The sequence below is a fragment of the Palaemon carinicauda genome, chromosome 9 (genome assembly GCF_036898095.1).
Source record: "Palaemon carinicauda isolate YSFRI2023 chromosome 9, ASM3689809v2, whole genome shotgun sequence".
In the NCBI taxonomy this organism is placed as follows: Eukaryota; Metazoa; Arthropoda; class Malacostraca; order Decapoda; family Palaemonidae; genus Palaemon; species Palaemon carinicauda.
The window spans coordinates 136,184,707-136,204,706 of NC_090733.1; the positions used below are offsets into that span (position 1 = coordinate 136,184,707).

Consider the following 20,000-nt stretch of genomic DNA (forward strand, 5'->3'; position numbering starts at 1 on the left):
AAGCCAGTTTTTCCAACTAAGGTTGCAGCTTAGCTAATGATAATAATAATAAATCTAAATAATTGTGCAATTTTCAGCAGCCATTCCAAGAGAATAAAAAAAATATTTAGCAGATATTCCATGACTTTAAAGAAATAAATATCAACTACACGTTTTAACTTTCTCAAAGGTATTGTTGATGCAGAAGACCAAGTCTGGCGTGACTCAAGGCGTTTCACTCTTCACATCCTTCGAGACTTTGGCATGGGAAAAAGTACTGTGGAGGCCTACGTCAATAGGGAGCTTCACGATTTCTTGGAGGCCATTCAGGTTGGTTACTTTTCACCGACGCAACGTTAGCATTCCGTCGTCCAAATCTGGGGTCCCATAGCAGCTCTCAATTACGTTGAACAGGTTCCGCTTTTTTCATGCGCTCTAACGTACATGAATGTACTTGAAACTTCTGTACAGAAGTCCTCACCTTCTAAACTTAATGGGTTCCAAAGCTGTTTGTAAGTCAAATTTCTTAAATTTTGGCCTACAGTAGGCCTAAACTGAATCCCATGCTTATGATTTCCAGCTAGAAAAGTCAACAAATAGTTTGGTTTCATATGAAATAGATAACAGGTACAAATGTTGTTTTGCTTACTTTACTAAAAGATATAGTACTCGCCCCAGAAGTTAGAATTCTGTAAAACCTTTAGTTTGATTCTCTGGGAATATCACTGTTGTCATATATACCCTTAGGAAGCTACTAAAGGAACCTTCCATCAGGACGTCATGGCCATCTCACCCAAAAATAGATTTTTTGCTTCGCTCAAAATCCGTTTTTGGTTACTGTATTAAAAGATATAATATTGTTTTATTATAGTATTTCTTTATCTTATCTTTGTTATCTTCAGTTTGATTTGTGTTTGAATCTCCATATGCTTGTAAGTCGATTGTTCATAAGTTGGGACACTTCTACTATATCTACATACATTCACTACAAATAGCCTCTGTACCATGGTCTTCCACTGTCTTGGGTTAGAGTTCTCTTGCTTGAGGGTACACTCGGGCACACTATTCTATCTAGCTTCTCTTCCTCTTGTTTTGTTAAAGTTTTTATAGATTATATAGAAAATATTTATTTTAATGTTATTACTCTTCTTAAAAATTTTTATTTTTCCTTGTTTCCTTTCCTCACTGGGCTATTTTCCCTGTTGGGGCCCTTGGGTTTATAGCATCCTGTTTTTCCAACTAGGGTTGTAGCTTAGCATTTAATAATAATAATAATAATAATAATAATAATAATAATAATTGTGAGCTTGTGCGAGAAATAGCCATTTCACTTCAAGTCCTCCATCTTTCAAAATCAGTCCCTTTGCTCTCGACTAAAATCCAATTAATTTGTTTTTACCTTCACAGAAAAAGGTGGGCCAACCATATGACATTCACTATGATGTGGCCACCTCCATTCTCAACATAGTGTGGCACATGTTCGTTGGTAAGCGATTTGAAATGGGAGATAAGACTCTGAAATGGATTGTGGATTCTTTGGAGTTATCGCTGACCATGGTGGAACAGGGTGGCTTCCTCAACTACACTCCTATATTACAGTGAGTATGAAGTGTAGTCAACAAGAGTAACTATGGTCAATTCTTTTTAGTGAGGCATATTTGCACAGACTCACAGGGGTGCCCTTTTAGCTCGGAAAAGTTTCCTGATTGCTGATTGGTTGGACAAGATAATTCTAACCAACCAGAGAGTGGGAAACTTTTCAGAACTAAAAGGGCACCGTCACGAGTCAGTGTAAATGTGCCTCATTAAAAAAATTGAATATAGGTGTTTGCTTCTTTCTGTGTACTTTTCACTTCTTCAGATCACATTATTGATGTTACTGAATGTTTGACTTGCTTCTTTCTGCTGATAAATCTCCAATTTGTGAACTTTTCACTTATTCAGATCACATTATTGATGTTACTGAATGTTTAACTTCTTTTTACTCCAATTCCAGATTCATCGGCACATTCTTTAAGCCAAAGGCTTTCAAAGTTGGACTAAACGTAAAGCATCGGCTGGAATATTTCACAAAACTTATCGAAGAGCACAAGCAAAATCTGGACAATCCTGATCGTGAGCACGACTTTATGTATCAGTTCCTTATCGAACAGAGAAAACAAAAAGAGCAGGGCAAAGAGAATACGACATTTACAGGTATGTTACATAATCCAGCTAATTTACTGCATGAAATTTCAGAATTCTTATAAGTAGCAATTATCTCATGTATTAAATTTTCCTTGAGATTCTGCTTCTTAACAGTAAGTCATATGTTATGTCAATTCTATAAAAATTTAAGACTTTACATACAAAGAAAATGTATGGAGATGAAGCAGAAAGAATAGCATTTTCCCATACCTAAGTTCTATGAAAGATGGTTTCTCTTGTACTGAAATGATTATTTTTTCATAGTTTAGATCATAAATATTGTTTGTCCCTGAAAACCAATCAAGACTGGTAGCACACTCATACTTTTTTACACTTCTAAAGGAGCATGTACATTACATTGAAAATTTGATCTGTTCATTTTCATCTCCATCATTAATGTTTCTACATGACAAATAAAATCTATTATGTACAAGGTTACATGTGAAGTGGGTTTTATCTAATCCCATCTGTCCTGTGCTCTTTCATTCTGGAATCTCGACTGGTTCAGAAGTTTCATAGATGCCCTGCCTCCATAATTCTCTAGACATTCCTACTCGTTTTTTTATTGTTATTTTCCAGCTAGCTGCTCTATTGTCCTTCTAATTCAGAGACCAAACCGTCTCCAAATTTGAGTCTCAAATCTATGTGTAATACTTTTCAGATAATATATTTATTATGTGATAACTGCACGTGTCATCTACTAATTCATATGTGAACTTCTTAGTTTCCCTTATAACAGAGTATAACCAGATATATTTTATGAGCTTTTACAATTATGTTTTGCGTTTCACCAAGTGGCAGTTAAACCAGTTGTACGCAACTCCAACAATTTTTTAACAATTTGTGCCTTATGGCTCGTGTGCTGGGGTCGGAAAGGCCACTCTGCGCCTATGAGTAACGGGGGGAACCCTGCCAGTTGTGCTATGAAGTTAAAGCAGGAACAGAGGTAAAGTGGGTGCATCTAGGACCCAAAAGGATGCTGTAACTAGATAAATAGTCTTATTAATTTCCTTCAAAACTGGGTAGCACTTTCGTAAGCCTATGATCAGTTGAAGGAGATGCAATATGAGCTACAAAAATAAAAGCATCCGTAGTACCTTGGTAGTACTACTGGCACCTTAACTTCCGTCGCTTTGTCACACAGTGTCTAGCTTCATTTTAAGTACCAAGCTCTTGCTCCCCTTCTTAGATGTGGAAGTCTCACCACACATAATATTACTACACTTTGCATATGTATTTCCAAGGCATACGTAATTCTCAAAATTCTGGAATACAATTGCACAAGTAAAACTGAAGAATTAATAACAAGATGCGTTGTCTAAAGTTGCTAGTAAATTATTCAATATGTTAACGAAAGATACGAGTACAACAAGATTCATTCGCTCACTATAATCACTCAACATTGACTGGCACCTAGCTAAGTATCATACAAGTAACTCCTTAACACAAGTCATGCGGATGATATTGTTACGCAACTATTCAAAGACTTCTCAGCAGCACAAAACTGTTGCATCTGGTGCCTCCCAAGCACACCCTACCCAAAAGTGGGATTGAGAAGACAATTACAATATATTTCTTATCATTCTAAAAAAGTTAACCTAACCTAACCCAATCTAAACTGTATATTGACACTTTAAATGCTTAAACAAAACCGTAAGTGAAATTCACCGACTCAAAATGATAGAAACACAAGATATTTTTCTTTTCTACCACCAGACAACCAACTGAAATGGCTGGTTAGTGACCTCTTCATAGTGAGTCTTGATACAACGGTAACAACACTTCGTTGGAGTATGGTGTTCCTTGTCAGGCATCCTGAAATACAGGAAAAACTCTTCCAAGAGTTGGAGGCTGCCATCGGCACAGAACGTCACCCAACGTATGTGTCTTTTCTTATTGTTTGATAGAAATGGTAAACTTCATATTTCCAGTCAATGTTAATCGCATGCATTACAAAATATCAAAATATTAATTCATAACAGTTACTATTTACTTTTCTCAACTGGAGCTAATTAGAGGAACAAATAATATGTCTAATGGAAGAGGGAAGCCTTTCTTCCTATTTAAAAATCAATAACAATTAGATATAAGTGGAACAAATATCAGCCAAGTTTGTTTTAATTATAGGTACGAAGACCGCCTGAGGATGCCGTACATGGAAGCATTCATCACCGAGATCTTCCGTTACGGTTCAATTACACCCCTGGCAGTTCATGGAAACCCAGAAGAAACAACATTAAACGGATACAGAATCCCTAAGAGGTCCTGGGTTGTCGGAAATATCTATGGTATTCACTGGGATAAGAAGGTGAGATGAAGTCCTTGTTTTCAGAAAGTTTTTATCATTCGTTTTCAGATTTGTTTTTCGGTACTTTTTAAAACACTTATTTTTACTTTTCCACTCATTTTGATACGCAGCATATATTCTGACTGATCAGCCATAACACTTCAATAATTTAACTGCTTCAATTCACTTGTATTTTTATGAATGGTTTTGAATTAGGCAATATTGAGCCCTCTCAGTGATAGAGATAGAGAGAAAATATGGAAAGAAGATGTAAAAGTCCCTCTAGGAATAAAAATGTGCAACTTATCTTTTTGTATCCTGTCTTCCATCACAGGTGTGGAAAGATCCTGAAAATTTCCGACCAGAGAGATTCCTTGACGAGGAAGGTCAGCTCATTCGGTCTGAGCATGTTGTGGGATTCTCTGTTGGTTAGTATTTGCCTTTTTTATGATTTACTATGATTTAATAATACCAGTCGTACCTTGGGTTACAAATACAGTATGAGCAAATCGGGATACAGTACAAGCATACAAGTTTGAATTGAGTTATGAGCACTGCATCAGTCTGCAAACAAAAAACTTGCATTGTATGGGCATTTTTATTGGACAAGTACTGACAAGAATAGTACGTGATGTGCAGAAATCGCGTCACGCACTGCTCACATGCCACCCATGCAATGTTCACAGGATTTACTTGCAAACAACCTCCACCCTTGCTCAGAGCCTAACCCTGCCATTCTCCAGGCAGCACCCATAGAAGGATCATCTGGTGTTCATGTCTTTGGAACTGTTCTTTGTTGAGTTGTGATCAATTTATTCTTCATCATTAAAAATTTTTGTAATTACCTACAACCTAGTTTGAAAAGCTAAATCTCCACTAATTTTATAGTATCCTTTAATACAAGTTTAAAGTATATTATTTTATATAGAACTTCTTTTTCCTGAGCCATTATCCTCACTTAAAACCTTTTGTATTATATTCACTGCTTTAGCCTTTATTATTTTATATAGAACTCCTTTTTCCTGAGCCATTATCCTCACTTAAAACCTTTTGTATTATATTCACTGCTCTAGCCTTTAAAAGTTAAGTCCTAGGGGATCGCACAGCATTTGAACCCCAAAATTCAGTTTTTCCTCCATCAAAACTATCTTATTTACAATACCCAAGTTTTATTGTGTCCTTTTATTCCCAATTTAGGTCGAAGAAACTGTCTTGGAGAATCCCTAGCTAGGATCGAGACCTTCCAGTTCCTGACTGGAATGCTACAGAAGTTCAAGTTTGGCGTCCCGCCCGGAAACGACATCCCTAGTACGGATTACCAGTGTGGCGTCACTCTGAACCCAAAGCCCTTCAATCTTATGGTGAAGGAGAGATTTGCCAAAGCTGGATGAGCAACCCTATGTAACAGTGACTCAATTATGAACTAGTTAATGTACGGGAATTTTTATGTATGCAATATAAATTATTTAGAAATTTGGTTATATTATTTCTATTATGTGTTACGATGCTTTTATTTAAATGAAATATGTTATTTTCATTAGTAAAATAAATTTTTGAATATACTTACCCGATGATCATGTAGCTGTCAACTCCGTTGCCCGACAGAAATCTACGGACGGGATACGCCAGCGATCGCTATACAAGAGGGGGGTGTACTCACCAGCGCCATCTGTGGTCAGGTACTCCAGTACTTCTTGTCAACACCACCTCAATTTTTCCCTCGGTCCACTGGTTCTCTATGGGGAGGAAGGGTGGGTCAATTAAATCATGATCATCGGGTAAGTATATTCAAAAATTTATTTTACTAATGAAAATAACATTTTTCAATATTAATCTTACCCGATGATCATGTAGCTGATTCACACCCAGGGAGGTGGGTGAAAACCAGTATACATGTTAATCAAGAAGCTAAGTATCCCGTATTTCATTTTTATCAGTTATTCAAAATAACAAATAAAACGATAAGTACCTGGTAAGGAAGTCGACTTGAACCATTACTCTGCCTTTAATAAGTACGTCTTCCTTACTGAGCGCAGCGGTCCTCTTAGGAGGCTGAACGACTCTTAGGTGCTGAAGTATAAAGGGCTGCAACCCATACTAAAGGACCTCATCACAACCTCTAACCTAGGCGCTTCTCAAGAAAGAATTGACCACCCGCCAAATCAACTAGGATGCGGAAGGCTTCTTAGCCTACCGTACAACCCAAAACAACAATAAAAGCATTCAAGAGAAAGGTTAAAAAGGTTATGGGATTATGGGAATGTAGTGGCTGAGCCCTCACCTACTACTGCACTCGCTGCTACGAATGGTCCCAGGGTGTAGCAGTTCTCGTAAAGAGACTGGACATCTTTGAGATAGAATGATGCAAACACTGACTTGCTCCTCCAATAGGTTGCATCCATAACACTCTGCAGAGAACGGTTCTGTTTGAAGGCCACTGAAGTAGCCACAGCTCTCACTTCATGTGTCCTTACCTTCAGCAAAGCAAGGTCTTCTTCCTTCATATGAGAATGAGCTTCTCTAATCAGAAGCCTTATGTAGTAAGAAACTGCGTTCTTAGACATAGGCAGTGAAGGTTTCTTAATAGCACACCATAAGGCCTCCGATTGTCCTCGCAAGGGTTTTGACCTTTTAAGATAGTACTTAAGAGCTCTGACAGGGCAAAGTACTCTCTCCCGTTCGTTACCCACCATGTTGGAAAGGCTAGGTATCTCGAACGATTTAGGCCAAGGACGTGAAGGAAGCTCGTTTTTAGCCAAAAAACCGAGCTGTAAGGAACATGTAGCCGTTTCAGATGTGAAACCTATGTTCCTGCTGAAGGCGTGAATCTCACTTACTCTTTTGGCTGTTGCAAGGCAGACGAGGAAAAGAGTTTTTAGAGTGAGGTCCTTGAAAGAGGCTGACTGGAGAGGTTCAAATCTTGATGACATAAGGAACCTTAGGACTACGTCTAGATTCCAGCCTGGAGTGGACAACCGACGTTCTTTAGAGGTCTCAAAAGACCTAAGGATGTCCTGCAGATCTTTGTTGGTGGAAAGATCCAAGCCTCTGTGGCGGAAAACCGCTGCCAACATACTTCTGTACCCCTTGATCGTAGGAGCTGATAGAGATCTAACATTCCTAAGATGCAACAGGAAGTCAGCAACTTGGGTTACAGTGGTACTGGTAGAGGAAACTGCATTGGCTCTGCACCAGCTTCGGAAGACTTCCCACTTAGATTGATAGACTCTGCGAGTGGATATCCTCCTTGCTCTGGCAATCGCTCTGGCTGCCTCCTTCGAAAAGCCTCTAGCTCTTGAGAGTCTTTCGATAGTCTGAAGGCAGTCAGACGAAGAGCGTGGAGGCTTGGGTGTACCTTCTTTACGTGAGGTTGACGCAGAAGGTCCACTCTTAGAGGGAGAGTCCTGGGAACGTCGACCAGCCATTGCAGTACCTCTGTGAACCATTCTCTTGCAGGCCAAAGGGGAGCAACCAACGTCAGCCGTGTCCCTTCGTGAGAGACGAACTTCTGAAGAACCCTGTTGATGATCTTGAACGGCGGGAATGCATACAGGTCGAGGTGGGACCAGTCCAGCAGAAAGGCATCCACGTGAACTGCTGCCGGGTCTGGAATCGGGGAACAGTACAATGGGAGCCTCTTGGTCATCGAGGTAGCGAACAGATCTATAGTTGGCTGACCCCACAGGGTCCAAAGTCTGTTGCACACGTTCTTGTGAAGGGTCCACTCTGTGGGGATGACTTGACCCTTCCGGCTGAGGCGATCTGCCGTAACATTCATATCGCCCTGAATGAACCTCGTTACCAGCGTGAGCTTTCGACTTTTTGACCAAATGAGGAGGTCCCTTGCGATCTCGAACAGCTTCCTCGAATGAGTCCCTCCCTGCTTGGAGATGTACGCCAAGGCTGTGGTGTTGTCGGAGTTCACCTCCACCACCTTGTTTAGCAGGAGGGACTTGAAGTTCATTAAGGCCAGATGAACTGCCAACAACTCCTTGCAATTGATGTGAAGCGTTTCCTGTTCCTTGTTCCATGTCCCCGAGCATTCCTGTCCGTCCAATGTCGCGCCCCAGCCCGAGTCTGATGCGTCCGAGTAGAGATGAAGGTCGGGGGTCTGAACAGCTAACGAGAGACCCTCCTTGAGAAGAATGCTGTTCTTCCACCACGTTAGAGTAGCCCTCATCTCTTTGGAAACAGGAATAGAGACTGTCTCGAGCGTCATATCCTTGTTCCAGTGAGCTGCCAGATGGTACTGAAGGGGGCGGAGGTGGAGTCTCCCTAACTCGATGAACAGGGCTAGCGATGAAAGAGTCCCTGTTAGACTCATCCACTGCCTCACCGAGCATCGGTTCCTCCTCAGCATGCTCAGGATGCACTCCAGGGCTTGGTTGATTCTTGGGGCCGACGGAAAAGCCCGAAAAGCTCGACTCTGAATCTCCATCCCCAGGTAAACGATGGTTTGGGAAGGAACGAGCTGGGACTTCTCTAAATTGACCAAGAGGCCCAGTTCCTTGGTCAAATCCAAAGTCCATCTGAGACTCTCCAGACAGCGACGACTTGTGGGAGCTCTTAAAAGCCAGTCGTCTAAATAAAGGGAGGCTCTGATGTCTGCCAAGTGAAGGAATTTCGCAATATTCCTCATCAGTCGCGTAAACACAAGAGGTGCCGTGGTCAGGCCAAAGCACAGGGCTTGGAACTGGTACACAACCTCTCCAAAGACGAATCTCAGAAAAGGTTGGGAGTCTGGATGGATGGGAACGTGAAAGTAGGCGTCTTTCAGATCTAACGAGACCATCCAGTCCTCCTGCCTGACCGCTGCTAGGACCGACTTCGTCGTCTCCATTGTGAACGTCTGCTTGGTGACATAAGCATTGAGCGCACTGACGTCCAGCACCGGTCTCCAACCTCCTGTCTTCTTGGCCACCAGGAAGAGACGGTTGTAAAAGCCCGGGGATTGATGGTCCCGGACTATCACCACTGCCTCCTTCTGTAACAGGAGCGACACCTCTTGATGTAACGCTAGCCTCTTGTCCTTCTCCTTGTAGTTGGGAGAGAGGTTGATGGGAGATGTGGTCAGAGGGGGATTGCGGCAGAACGGAATTCTGTAACCCTCCCTTAGCCACTTGACAGACTGAGCGTCTGCACCTCTGCTCTCCCAGGCTTGCCAGAAGGTCTTGAGTCTGGCTCCTACAGCTGTCTGGAGAGGAAGGAAGTCAAAGCTTGCTTTTCGTGGACTTGGCACCTTTCTTGGACTTGCCCCGGTGACTGTCTGCACGGGTACTTCCTCTACTGGGGGCTCTGCCACGAAAGGGCGGAATGAATCTGGTAGCAGGTGTATCAGCCACAGGGGTGCGGTAAGATCTCGGCACGGAAGGTAAGGTTTTAGCCTTACGTGCTGAAGAGGCCATGAGGTCATGCGTATCTTTCTGGATAAGAGCCGCAGCCATCTCCTTGATTAACTCCTCCGGAAACAGGAACTTGGAGAGAGGAGCAAACAGCAACTGTGACCTCTGGCAAGGGGTGATACCAGTCGATAAGTAGGAGCATAGATGTTCCCTTTTCTTGAGGACTCCTGAGACAAAAATAGACGCAAGTTCGCCAGAACCATCGCGAATTGCTTTGTCCATACTGGACATGATCAGCATGGCCGAGTCTTTGTCAGAAGGGGCAGTCTTCCTGCTTAAGGCCCCCAGGCACCAATCGAGGAAGTTAAAAATTTCGAAGGCGCGAAAGACTCCCTTCATCAAGTGGTCCAGCTCAGAAAAAGTCCAGCAGACCTTCGAGCGTCTCATAGCCGACCTGCGGGGAGAGTCAACCAAACTTGAGAAGTCGGCCTGGGCAGAGGCAGGAACCCCCAAGCCAGGTTCCTCTCCCGTTGCATACCAGACGCCCGACTTAGAAGCCAGCTTAGGAGGAGGAAACACAAAAGAGGTCCTTCCCAGTTGCTGCTTGGACTGCAACCAATCCCCTAAAATCCTCAAAGCTCTCCTTGATGATCTGGCGAGGACAAGCTTGGTGTAGGCAGACGTAATAGGCTGCATGCCTAGAGAAAACTCGGATGGAGGAGAACGAGGGGTTGCAGATACGAAGTGTTCAGGGTATAACTCTCTGAACAGAGCCAGGACCTTACGAAAGTCTAAGGAAGGCGGCGAAGACTTGTGTCCCTCCACATCAGAAGTAGGATCATCCAGGTGAGCAGCTTCATCCTCAGAAACCTCATCGCCTGAGAGTTGAGTAGCGAGAGGTAACGGTAGAGCGGCATGCTGAATGGCTGAATCCTGCAGAACGGGTGCATGCGCACTTGCGGATCCATCATCATGCCTCTGCTGAAGAGACTGAGGGCTGGCAATGACAAAGTCATGAGGCTGGGGTGAGGGAGGTTCTGCGGTGGTCTGAGGAGCAAGCGTGGTCAGAAGCGAATGCTGTAAGGCATGAGGCTCATGCTGCATGGAATGCGGCTCATGCTTGGTAAGAGGCTCGTGCTGCATGCGTTGAGGAGGCTGCCTCATAGCATGAGGCTCCTGCCTCAAGGGTTGCGCCTGCCTCAAGGGTTGAGGAGGTTGCTGCACAGAGTGAGGCTCCTGCCTCAAGGGTTGAGGAGGTTGCCGCATAGCATGAGGCTGCTGCCTCATGGGTAGAGGAGGTTGCCGCATAGCATGAGGCTCCTGCCTCATGGGTAGAGGAGGTTGCCGCATAGCATGAGGCACCTGCCTCAAGGGTTGAGGAGGTTGTCGCATAGCAAGAGGCTCCTGCCTCAAGGGTAGAGGAGGTTGCTGCATAGCGCTGGAACCTGGCAACTCCCAATGCGGCAGCTCACGCATGGAAGCAGGAGGAGCCTCAAGAACATACGTCTGGCAGGGAGGACTGCGCAGAGGTGGAGGAGCGCTCGCAGGAGGAGGTGTGCTAACCTTCTCTGCCTGATACTCCTGCATCAAAGCCGCAAGCTGAGACTGCATAGTCTGCAGCATAGACAACTTGGGGTCCACAGAAGTTGGAGCAGAGGCCTGTTGAGGCACCGCTTTACCTCTCTTAGGAGGTGTGCAGTCATCAGATGACTGCGGCGAGTCCGAACTGGCCCAGTGGCTACACCTGGGCCGTTGGACTAGCTCGGACGGGACCTTACGTTTGAGAGGTCGTGAGACCTGGGTCCACCGTTTCCTCCTGGAAACTTCTTCCGCAGACGAGGAATTTAAGGGCTCAATCGTCTGGGAGTGGAAGTGACGATCTCTATCAGATACGCCCGCAACCACTGAGGATACAACTGTGCGCCGATCAAGGCCTGCCGAACCCTTTTGCCCTTCGACGTTGCTTGGGAGCTTGCAAGAGGTCCCGGACTGGGAGGACGACTGGCACGCACAGAAGTATCCTCATGCGCAACACTGACACTGACACTAGGCACAGCACTGGCACTAACACTTCCCACTGCACTTTTCACTTTAAGTTCCTTGACATCTGCCAAGAGAAGATTGTGGTCACTAACTAAAGACTCCACCTTATCACCAAGAGCCTGAATGGCACGCAACATATCCGTCATATCAGGCTGAGCACTCGTAGCAGGTTCGGGGGTCACCACCACAGGGGAAGGAAAAGGTTGAGGGTCATGGGGGGAGGAATAAACCAAAGAGCGAGAAGAACTCCTCCTAACTCTCTCCCTCTCTAACCTAGTCGTATACTTGAGGAATTCATTAAAATCGAATTCCGAAAGCCCAGCACATTCCCCACATCGATCTTCCAACTGACAGGATTTTCCCCTACAGTCGGAACAAACGGTGTGAGGATCAACAGAGGCCTTCGGAAGACGCCTATTACAAGTCCTAACACTACATCGCCTAATTTTAGGAGCTTGAGAGTGGTCGGACATCTTGAATTTAGAGAACAGTCAAGGGGGAATTCCAAAGTAAAGCAAAGATCGTTAACCAATAAATCAATTTAATTCCAAAAGCTATCTATGCTAAGGGAAAAGCTTCCTGTACAGCGAAGGCTAAATTTTAGAGCAAATACTTCACCAAAACCGTGAACAAAGACTCCAAAATCAACAGCGTATCCATGTAGGTCTTGCCGGCGGCACGACAGAGGAAAAATTGAGGTGGTGTTGACAAGAAGTACTGGAGTACCTGACCACAGATGGCGCTGGTGAGTACACCCCCCTCTTGTATAGCGATCGCTGGCGTATCCCGTCCGTAGATTTCTGTCGGGCAACGGAGTTGACAGCTACATGATCATCGGGTAAGATTAATATTGAAAAACGTATTTATTATATAAAGGAAAAATTTCTTTTCCACTTAAATTCTTATCTCGAAATTTAGTCCTACAGCTTCGTGAATGTGAAACACAGTTACGTATCTGGAATTTACACGAAAATTAATCATATTTGTCTTATGCAGTAGTAATGTAACAAGAACTAAGGACTAGAACATTTTTTTTAACTAAAAATTGATAAAATTCCAGTAAAACTGTGACAAACCAAATAAGATTAATGAGAACTAAAAGATCAGAGCCAGAAGATATGTGAAAGAAATTTTTTTTATAATCTGTTATCAAGTCCAGTGATCTACACAAGGCGTCTTATACCCTTTTCAAATTACTGTAGTTGAAAAGCTTCTAGAAATTGGATCGCATGACTCGGGGAGGTCGTTTGGTCAAGGTGCAGCTGAGGGAAACCCTATGAATGGAGACCAGTGATGCCATAAGGCCAGTTCAATTAACCGATGATGGGATAAAAGCTGCTCGTTTTGAACTAGATATCTTGAGTGAATGAATCGCATGTAAATATTTTCATAGCTTTATCAAAAATTCTATAAAATATTTACTTTTAAAGAGTTGTTATATCATCTATGGAGTGTTATCGCATTTAAAAAAAAAAATATCTTACTGATATTCTCATATAACTCCCCAAGAAAGATTAGTTCACCAAACGTTCAGGTGGGCTGCACAAGGCACTAGAAGAGTTGGAAGACCCAGACTACATGGCTGAGGACTATGAAGCATGAAGTAGGAGATGAAGAATGGAGAAGTATTGAATTAAAAGCTCAAGATAGAGACGACTGGCGAAATCTAACCGAGTCCCCGTGCGTCAACAGGCGTAGGAGGAGATGATGATGATGATGATATTCTCATAGCTTTATCAAAACTTGAAAATATAAAATGGGAAAATTTGCACATGATCAAAATTGATTTTAAAGGAATCATAAAGTAAAATTTCATTCCTGATTAAGAGGGGACTATCCTGTATTAAAGGAATTTTGATAAAGTTGAACTTTTTCATTTTTTATTTACTCATGTACAGCATGTCAAAATCTTCACCTCCGTGAAATCATGAAAATGGTAAAAGTTGTCAAAGATTATGTATATACTATGTATCCTGCCAAATATATAATTTCAAACAATACCTGAATATCATATGATCTCTTTCCTAATCGTGAGTCATTATGATTATCTTTTAATCAAATCGGTTAACCAAAACATCATCTAAATCTAAACTTATGCTTAAATTTTGAAGTATTCTAAACCCGTGTGTGTCTGTCTGTCTGTCTGTCTGTGTCAAATAGAAATGTAGATTTATAAGTGGCAGTAAAATACTAAATATTTCCAATTTAGAAATTACTTCTTTCCTGAAATGAGGATGAGTTTCATAACAGCTAAGAAATGTAAACTATTTTTTTTCTGGATAAAATCAATAAACAAAATTAATATTTCTATCAACCAGACAAAGATACATAAAGTATAATGAGGCAAAATAGATCTATATTCACATTAGTATGAATTATAGGCCGACAGGAAGACCTAGACAAAAATGTATGGATGGATTGGCGAGATTGACTAGAGGAAGAATATCTGCAGCTCGGTTGCTGCAGGAAGCCGGAAATAGAGAGGAATGGCGAACCGTGATAGCCGACATCCTTGAGGGATATGACACCTGGATGATGATAGTCCATTGAAGACACTTTCCAGGGCTATACATTATCAAAGCTTCATGTCTACTTTATGACAATAATCATACGATAATGATATGATTTGATTGCCGAAGTCCTTGGGGGATATGGCACTTGGATGATAATAGTCCACTGAAGACACTTTCCAGGGCTATACATTATAAAAGCTTCATGTCTACTTTATGACAATAATCGTAAGATAATGATATGATTGCCGACGTTCTTGGGGGACACGACACCTGGATGATAATAGTCCACTTGAAGATACACTCTCCAGCTATACATCATGAAAGCTTAATGTCTACTTTAAGACAATAATCATAAGGTTTAAAGGTCGCTCATAAATAGCAGAGGCAAGGGACAGTGACATTGCCCTAGCAATCAGGACAATGCCCTTGAGACTGACCATATATTATATGATCAGCGCCCAAGCCTCCTCTCCACCCAAGCTAGGACCAGGGAGGGCCAGGCAGTGGCTGCTGATGACCTGGCCGATAGACCTATAGGCTCCCCCATAACCTTAGCTCACAAGGATGGTAAGGTTGCAGACACTAATGGCACTAATGAGTCTGAGCGGGACTCGAACTCCCGTCTGGCAAACACCAGACAGAGACGTTACCAATCAGGCTACAACAACCCATAAGATAATGATTACCATCATGAACTTATTTACATCAATTTTCTTTTTGTGAGGCTAGATGTAAAATTAGCTTTCTCCCTTTTATCACTGGATACATAAAAGAAACCTTATTACCATCTTAAAAAATTTTTTTACTTATATACAAAAATTGGATTTTAATTTCATCTTCCATGCATTACAATAACAAAATGATTCCAGACATATAAATATCCTTGATACTAAACCGTACCTGAGAATCTATACCATCTACTCCAAATATATTACCAGATCAATAGCAACCTGTGTATGTTAAATAAAAAAAACAAAAAAAAAATTAAGATATTGGAAAAGGTAAATAAAAGACACGTTAAACATTCAAGACATTTGTATTTGCTTTACAAAATACAATTTTATAAAAGTTATACAATATTTTAAGGAGTAGTGTTTAGTGTTTACAATATCAGCACAGTATTGAATGTAACACTTGGCAGTTGAGTAACTGTTACAGTTAAGGATTTGAAACAGAATAAAAGGAATATAAAAACTTTATAAATAGCCTACCTATAGTCAATTCTTTTTAGTGAAACAGATTTGCACAGACTCGCAGGGGTGCCCTTTTCGCTCGGAAAAGTTTCCTGATTGCTGATTGGTAGGACAAGATAATTCAAACCAATCAGATAGCAGGAAACTTTTCCGAGCTAAAAGGGCACCGCTGCGAATCGGTGCAAATATACCTCATTAAAAAAATTGAGTATAATCCTTCTTAACACTATGAGATTTCTTTAAAACGACATTTTCTTTTAAGTCTGCAATTATGACTTCAGTGCTGTATGCTGATTTCTATACCTTTCAACTGCCTTAATCTTACTGATTAAAGTTAATGCAATGTTTACCTTTTCTATAATTAGAAAAATTACCTGTTTCTAAAAAATGGACCTTTCATGACTTCCTGAAGAAGACTCGGCTTCAGAATCCCATTTCTTTTAATAAGATTAAATAATTTCTACCAAAAATAAATTCTGCTATCAAATAAATACATTTATTCCTTACATTGAATTCACTAAATAATGTATTGTATATAATGTATGTGCACTGTGACACTATACAAGTCACTATAAGAAATAAAAGAAAGCAAATTACACTGACAACACTTCACATGTTTTAATGTATAATAATGAAGCTTCTACCATTGTCACGTAATGTCTGAAAAACACCAGCTTAAACAGCTCTTATTAGCATTCAGCAACACCAACCATCAAGTACTCCAGTAGAGCTATTCACCTACTGACAATATCCTTGTTTCATCTGCTGCTATCACTTGCGTGATTATCATTCAGGCAGTCCCCATGGTATGGCACCTTCCCCTTGAGCTCCTTCAGCAATGCTAGCACAGCATGTGGAGGGATGTTTGCAGCTAGGAGATCCATGATTATCCTATGAATAGGAGCACATGCAAGGATGAAAATATGTAAGATTCACTACGAAGCACCAAACATATTCTTAAATAATATGGTTTAGCACAAAAGGCAGCAAATCTGAATTTTATGAATTCAGTTTACAGCAATACCCCGGTTTACAACGGTTCGGCATAAATAAGTTCCAAATTTACGTTGAGCGTCCTTAAATATTAAATGGAAAAATAAAAGTCCGCAATACGTCGTTTTACGTGACCTTGCGTCAGTCTCAGCCTCGAACTGTTACGATAAAAAATTTAAATTTTCTATTCATGAAATAGGTAAATACTGAACGTACAAATAAATTCATTATGAAAATATTAGTGGTACTGTATACATAGCAAAAACAGAAAATACTATATTATAATTGCCCTGTAAGTATAAATACAGTAACATGATAAATATTTGAGAGTTTTGGAAGGCAAATATTCTTCAGGGGATGAAGTGAATCAATCAGCGATGAAAAGTGTTTGGAAAAAACTGTGCACTCAATTCGTGAATGTTTGGGACATCTTGAGGAAATGAACTTGAGATGGAATTGGAGGAGGAAGATTTTGAACACACGATCACGGCTCACAAGTGACCACTGACAAACGAAGAATTACTGGAGTCAGAGGAGCGACAGAAAACTAAGGAAAGTATCCTGGACTCAGAACCAAGAAATTTCAAAGCTCAAAGAAATGCAGTGGGATTTTTACCATTTCTCCAAGTTTTTGTTAATCTTTGAGTCCCAGGATCCTTCATTTTGCAAAAAATTATGAATGGTGTTGAAGATTTAGTAATGCCTTATAGGATAACTTTTGACAATAAAACCAGGAATATCATTCAACAAAATTTGGATCAGTTGAATAAAGAAAGGCTACAGAACCATTGCCTGATCTTGACGGCAAAGAACCGCTGCCGTCGACATTAGGTTTAGAAAAAAAAGCAATGTCAACAACATTTACAGTTTCATCTTTGCCATCAACCATGTTATCCTCTTTCTCCAACAAAAAATTCCTTTCTTGCAACTCCCCCTTCAGTTGTGTCCAGTAAATAGGATAAGTGTCAACTTTAAAGTGAAATGACATTTATAGATGAATAAATATTACAGTGAACCCTCGTTTATCGCGGTAGATAGGTTCCAGTCGCGGCCGCGATAGGTGAAAATCCGCGAAGTAGTGACACCATATTTACCTATTTATTCAACATGTATATTCAGACTTTTAAAACCTTCCCTTGTACGTAGTACTGTTAACAAACTACCCTTTAATGTACAGAACACTTAATGCATGTACTACAGTACCCTAAACTAAAACAGGCACAAATATTAAAGGTGATTTTATATCATGCATTTCCTAAACACGCTAAAAAGCACGATAAAAAATGGCAACCAATGTTTTGTTTACATTTATCTCTGATCATAATGAAGAAACAAACTGGAGGTAGAGCTTTGCTTATTACCCAGACATATTTCCCATACTTTTCCCTTAGAACTACATCACATCTTCCTACTTTAGATATATATATATATATATATATATATATATATATATATATATATATATATATATATATATATATGTATATATATATATATATATATATATATATATATATATATATATATATATATATATATATATATATATATGTGTGTGTGTGTGTGTGTATATATATATATATATATATATATATTTATATGTATACACATATACATACCTACATATATACATAAATACATACATACATACATATATATATATATATATATATATATATATATATATATATATATATATATATATATATATATATATATTACTGTATATATATATGGGTTATGGAAAAAATCCGCGAAGTGGTGAATCCGCGATGGTCGAACCGCGAAGTAGCGAGGGTTCACTGTACTTTATTACTATTACAGTTTATTGTGCTGTAACATGGTTTATTGTATCATATCTCTCGCTATCTCTTAAAAAGCTACACATATTATTATCATTACTTACTAAACTACAATCCTAGTTGGAAAAGCAGGATGCTTTACGCCCAAGGGCTCCAACAAGGAAAATAGCCCAGTGAAGAAAGGAAATAAGAAATAAACAAGAGAAATTTAAGAACAATAACAACATTAAAATAAATCTTTCATATATAAACTATAAAAACTTCAAAACAACAAGAAGAAGAGAAACAAGATAGAATAGTGTGCCCCAGTGTACCCTCAAGCAAGACATCTCTAACCCAAGACAGTGGAAGACCATGGTACAGAGGCTATGGCACTACCCAAGACTAGAGAACAATGGTTTGATTTTAGAGTGTTCTTCTCCTAGAAGAGCTGGTTACCATAATTAAAGTCTTTTCTACCCTTACCAAGAGGAAAGTAGCCACTGAACAATAAAAAAGCAGTAGTTAACGCCTTGAGCGAAGAAAAATTGTTTGGTAATCTCAGTGTTGGCAGATGTATGGAGAAAGAGGACAATGTGTAAAGAATATGCCAGACTATTTTGAGTGTGTCAGCAAAGATGAAATGAGCCGTAACCAGAGAAGGATCCAATGTGGTAATTGTCTGGCAAGTCAAAGGACACAATAACTCTCTAGCGGTAGTACCTCAACATGTGGCTGGTGCCTTGGCCAACCTACTACTCATAGACCTGTGCATTAACTGTACAGTACTTCCAATGGAAGCTTATCAATGTAGTTACAGTATGTTTTTTTTATAGAATGATAGCAAGTTGTACGTACTTTTTCATGTTAATTACGTGTATAGGGAGAGTACAATTCAGTCCTCTCAGAACCAATGAACAAGTATGGTGGGGTATTACTGTATATTTGTTTATAAATACGTATAGTGCTGTACAGTATTAGCGAAATAACAGATAATCCATTGATAACCCTTCTTATTTAATGATGAAAGAGGTTGTTGAAAAACTTTTTCTACATACAAAATATCACAAATTTTAAAAGTAATTTGTATTTTTCCTAGCTATACATATCCGAGTCCTTAAATAAGCTAATGATTCCAGCATAGCTAGAACTTGGCTGTTAAAATTTAGAATGAAGTGTTGGTAATTAACGGAGGGTAGAAAGGAAGGTGGGCAATGCCTCGTGCCAGTTCACCGAGTAGACACTTCGAACTTCGCCCAAGGCTTGTGGGGTGGGGTGTATAAGGCTGAAAATAAGTGGCTACTCAGGTCACATAATCAATGACTCTAAACTATAATACTCGGATATAAATACAATACATTCGTACAACAGGATCACATGATCAAGGACTCTTATATTCTATCTTACTCTGGCTCGGATATGTTTGGAAGCATTGTAAACGTAACGGCTGTGCAGTGAGAGCACATGTTACAGCCAGTGATTTGAGCCTTTTGGAAATGTACTCAGTGAGTAGGAAGAGGAGAAGAGGAGATGCAGGGTTTCCCTGCTCCCCTCCATTAACTACCGACACCTCGGCCAAAATTTTAACAGACAAGTTCCAACTTTGCTATAATCATTCTCCTATTAAATGAAAAGGCAAAAGGGATTCTATCTGTGTTAACAACTCACTGTACAGTATTTAA

The 20,000-nt window shown here is 40.4% G+C and overlaps 1 protein-coding gene and 1 long non-coding RNA gene across 2 annotated transcripts in view; one reads left to right on the plus strand and one right to left on the minus strand.

Annotated features, from left to right (window-relative positions):
• Positions 1-5,928, plus strand: part of LOC137646881 (cytochrome P450 2U1-like) — a 17,352-nt gene extending 11,424 nt beyond the window's left edge. Inside the window, exons 4-10 of the mRNA XM_068379950.1 lie at positions 170-309; positions 1,387-1,577; positions 1,976-2,175; positions 3,883-4,045; positions 4,294-4,474; positions 4,788-4,881; positions 5,651-5,928. Coding sequence (XP_068236051.1) covers positions 170-309; positions 1,387-1,577; positions 1,976-2,175; positions 3,883-4,045; positions 4,294-4,474; positions 4,788-4,881; positions 5,651-5,844 — 1,163 coding nt within the window. The 3' untranslated portion in view covers positions 5,845-5,928. The remainder of the gene's footprint in view (positions 1-169; positions 310-1,386; positions 1,578-1,975; positions 2,176-3,882; positions 4,046-4,293; positions 4,475-4,787; positions 4,882-5,650) is intronic.
• Positions 5,929-15,384: 9,456 nt separating this feature from the next.
• The window catches only part of LOC137647173 (uncharacterized), a 7,682-nt gene continuing 3,066 nt past the window's right edge, over positions 15,385-20,000 (minus strand). The window contains exon 3 of the long non-coding RNA XR_011045541.1: positions 15,385-16,435. This is a non-coding gene — a long non-coding RNA (uncharacterized lncRNA). The remainder of the gene's footprint in view (positions 16,436-20,000) is intronic.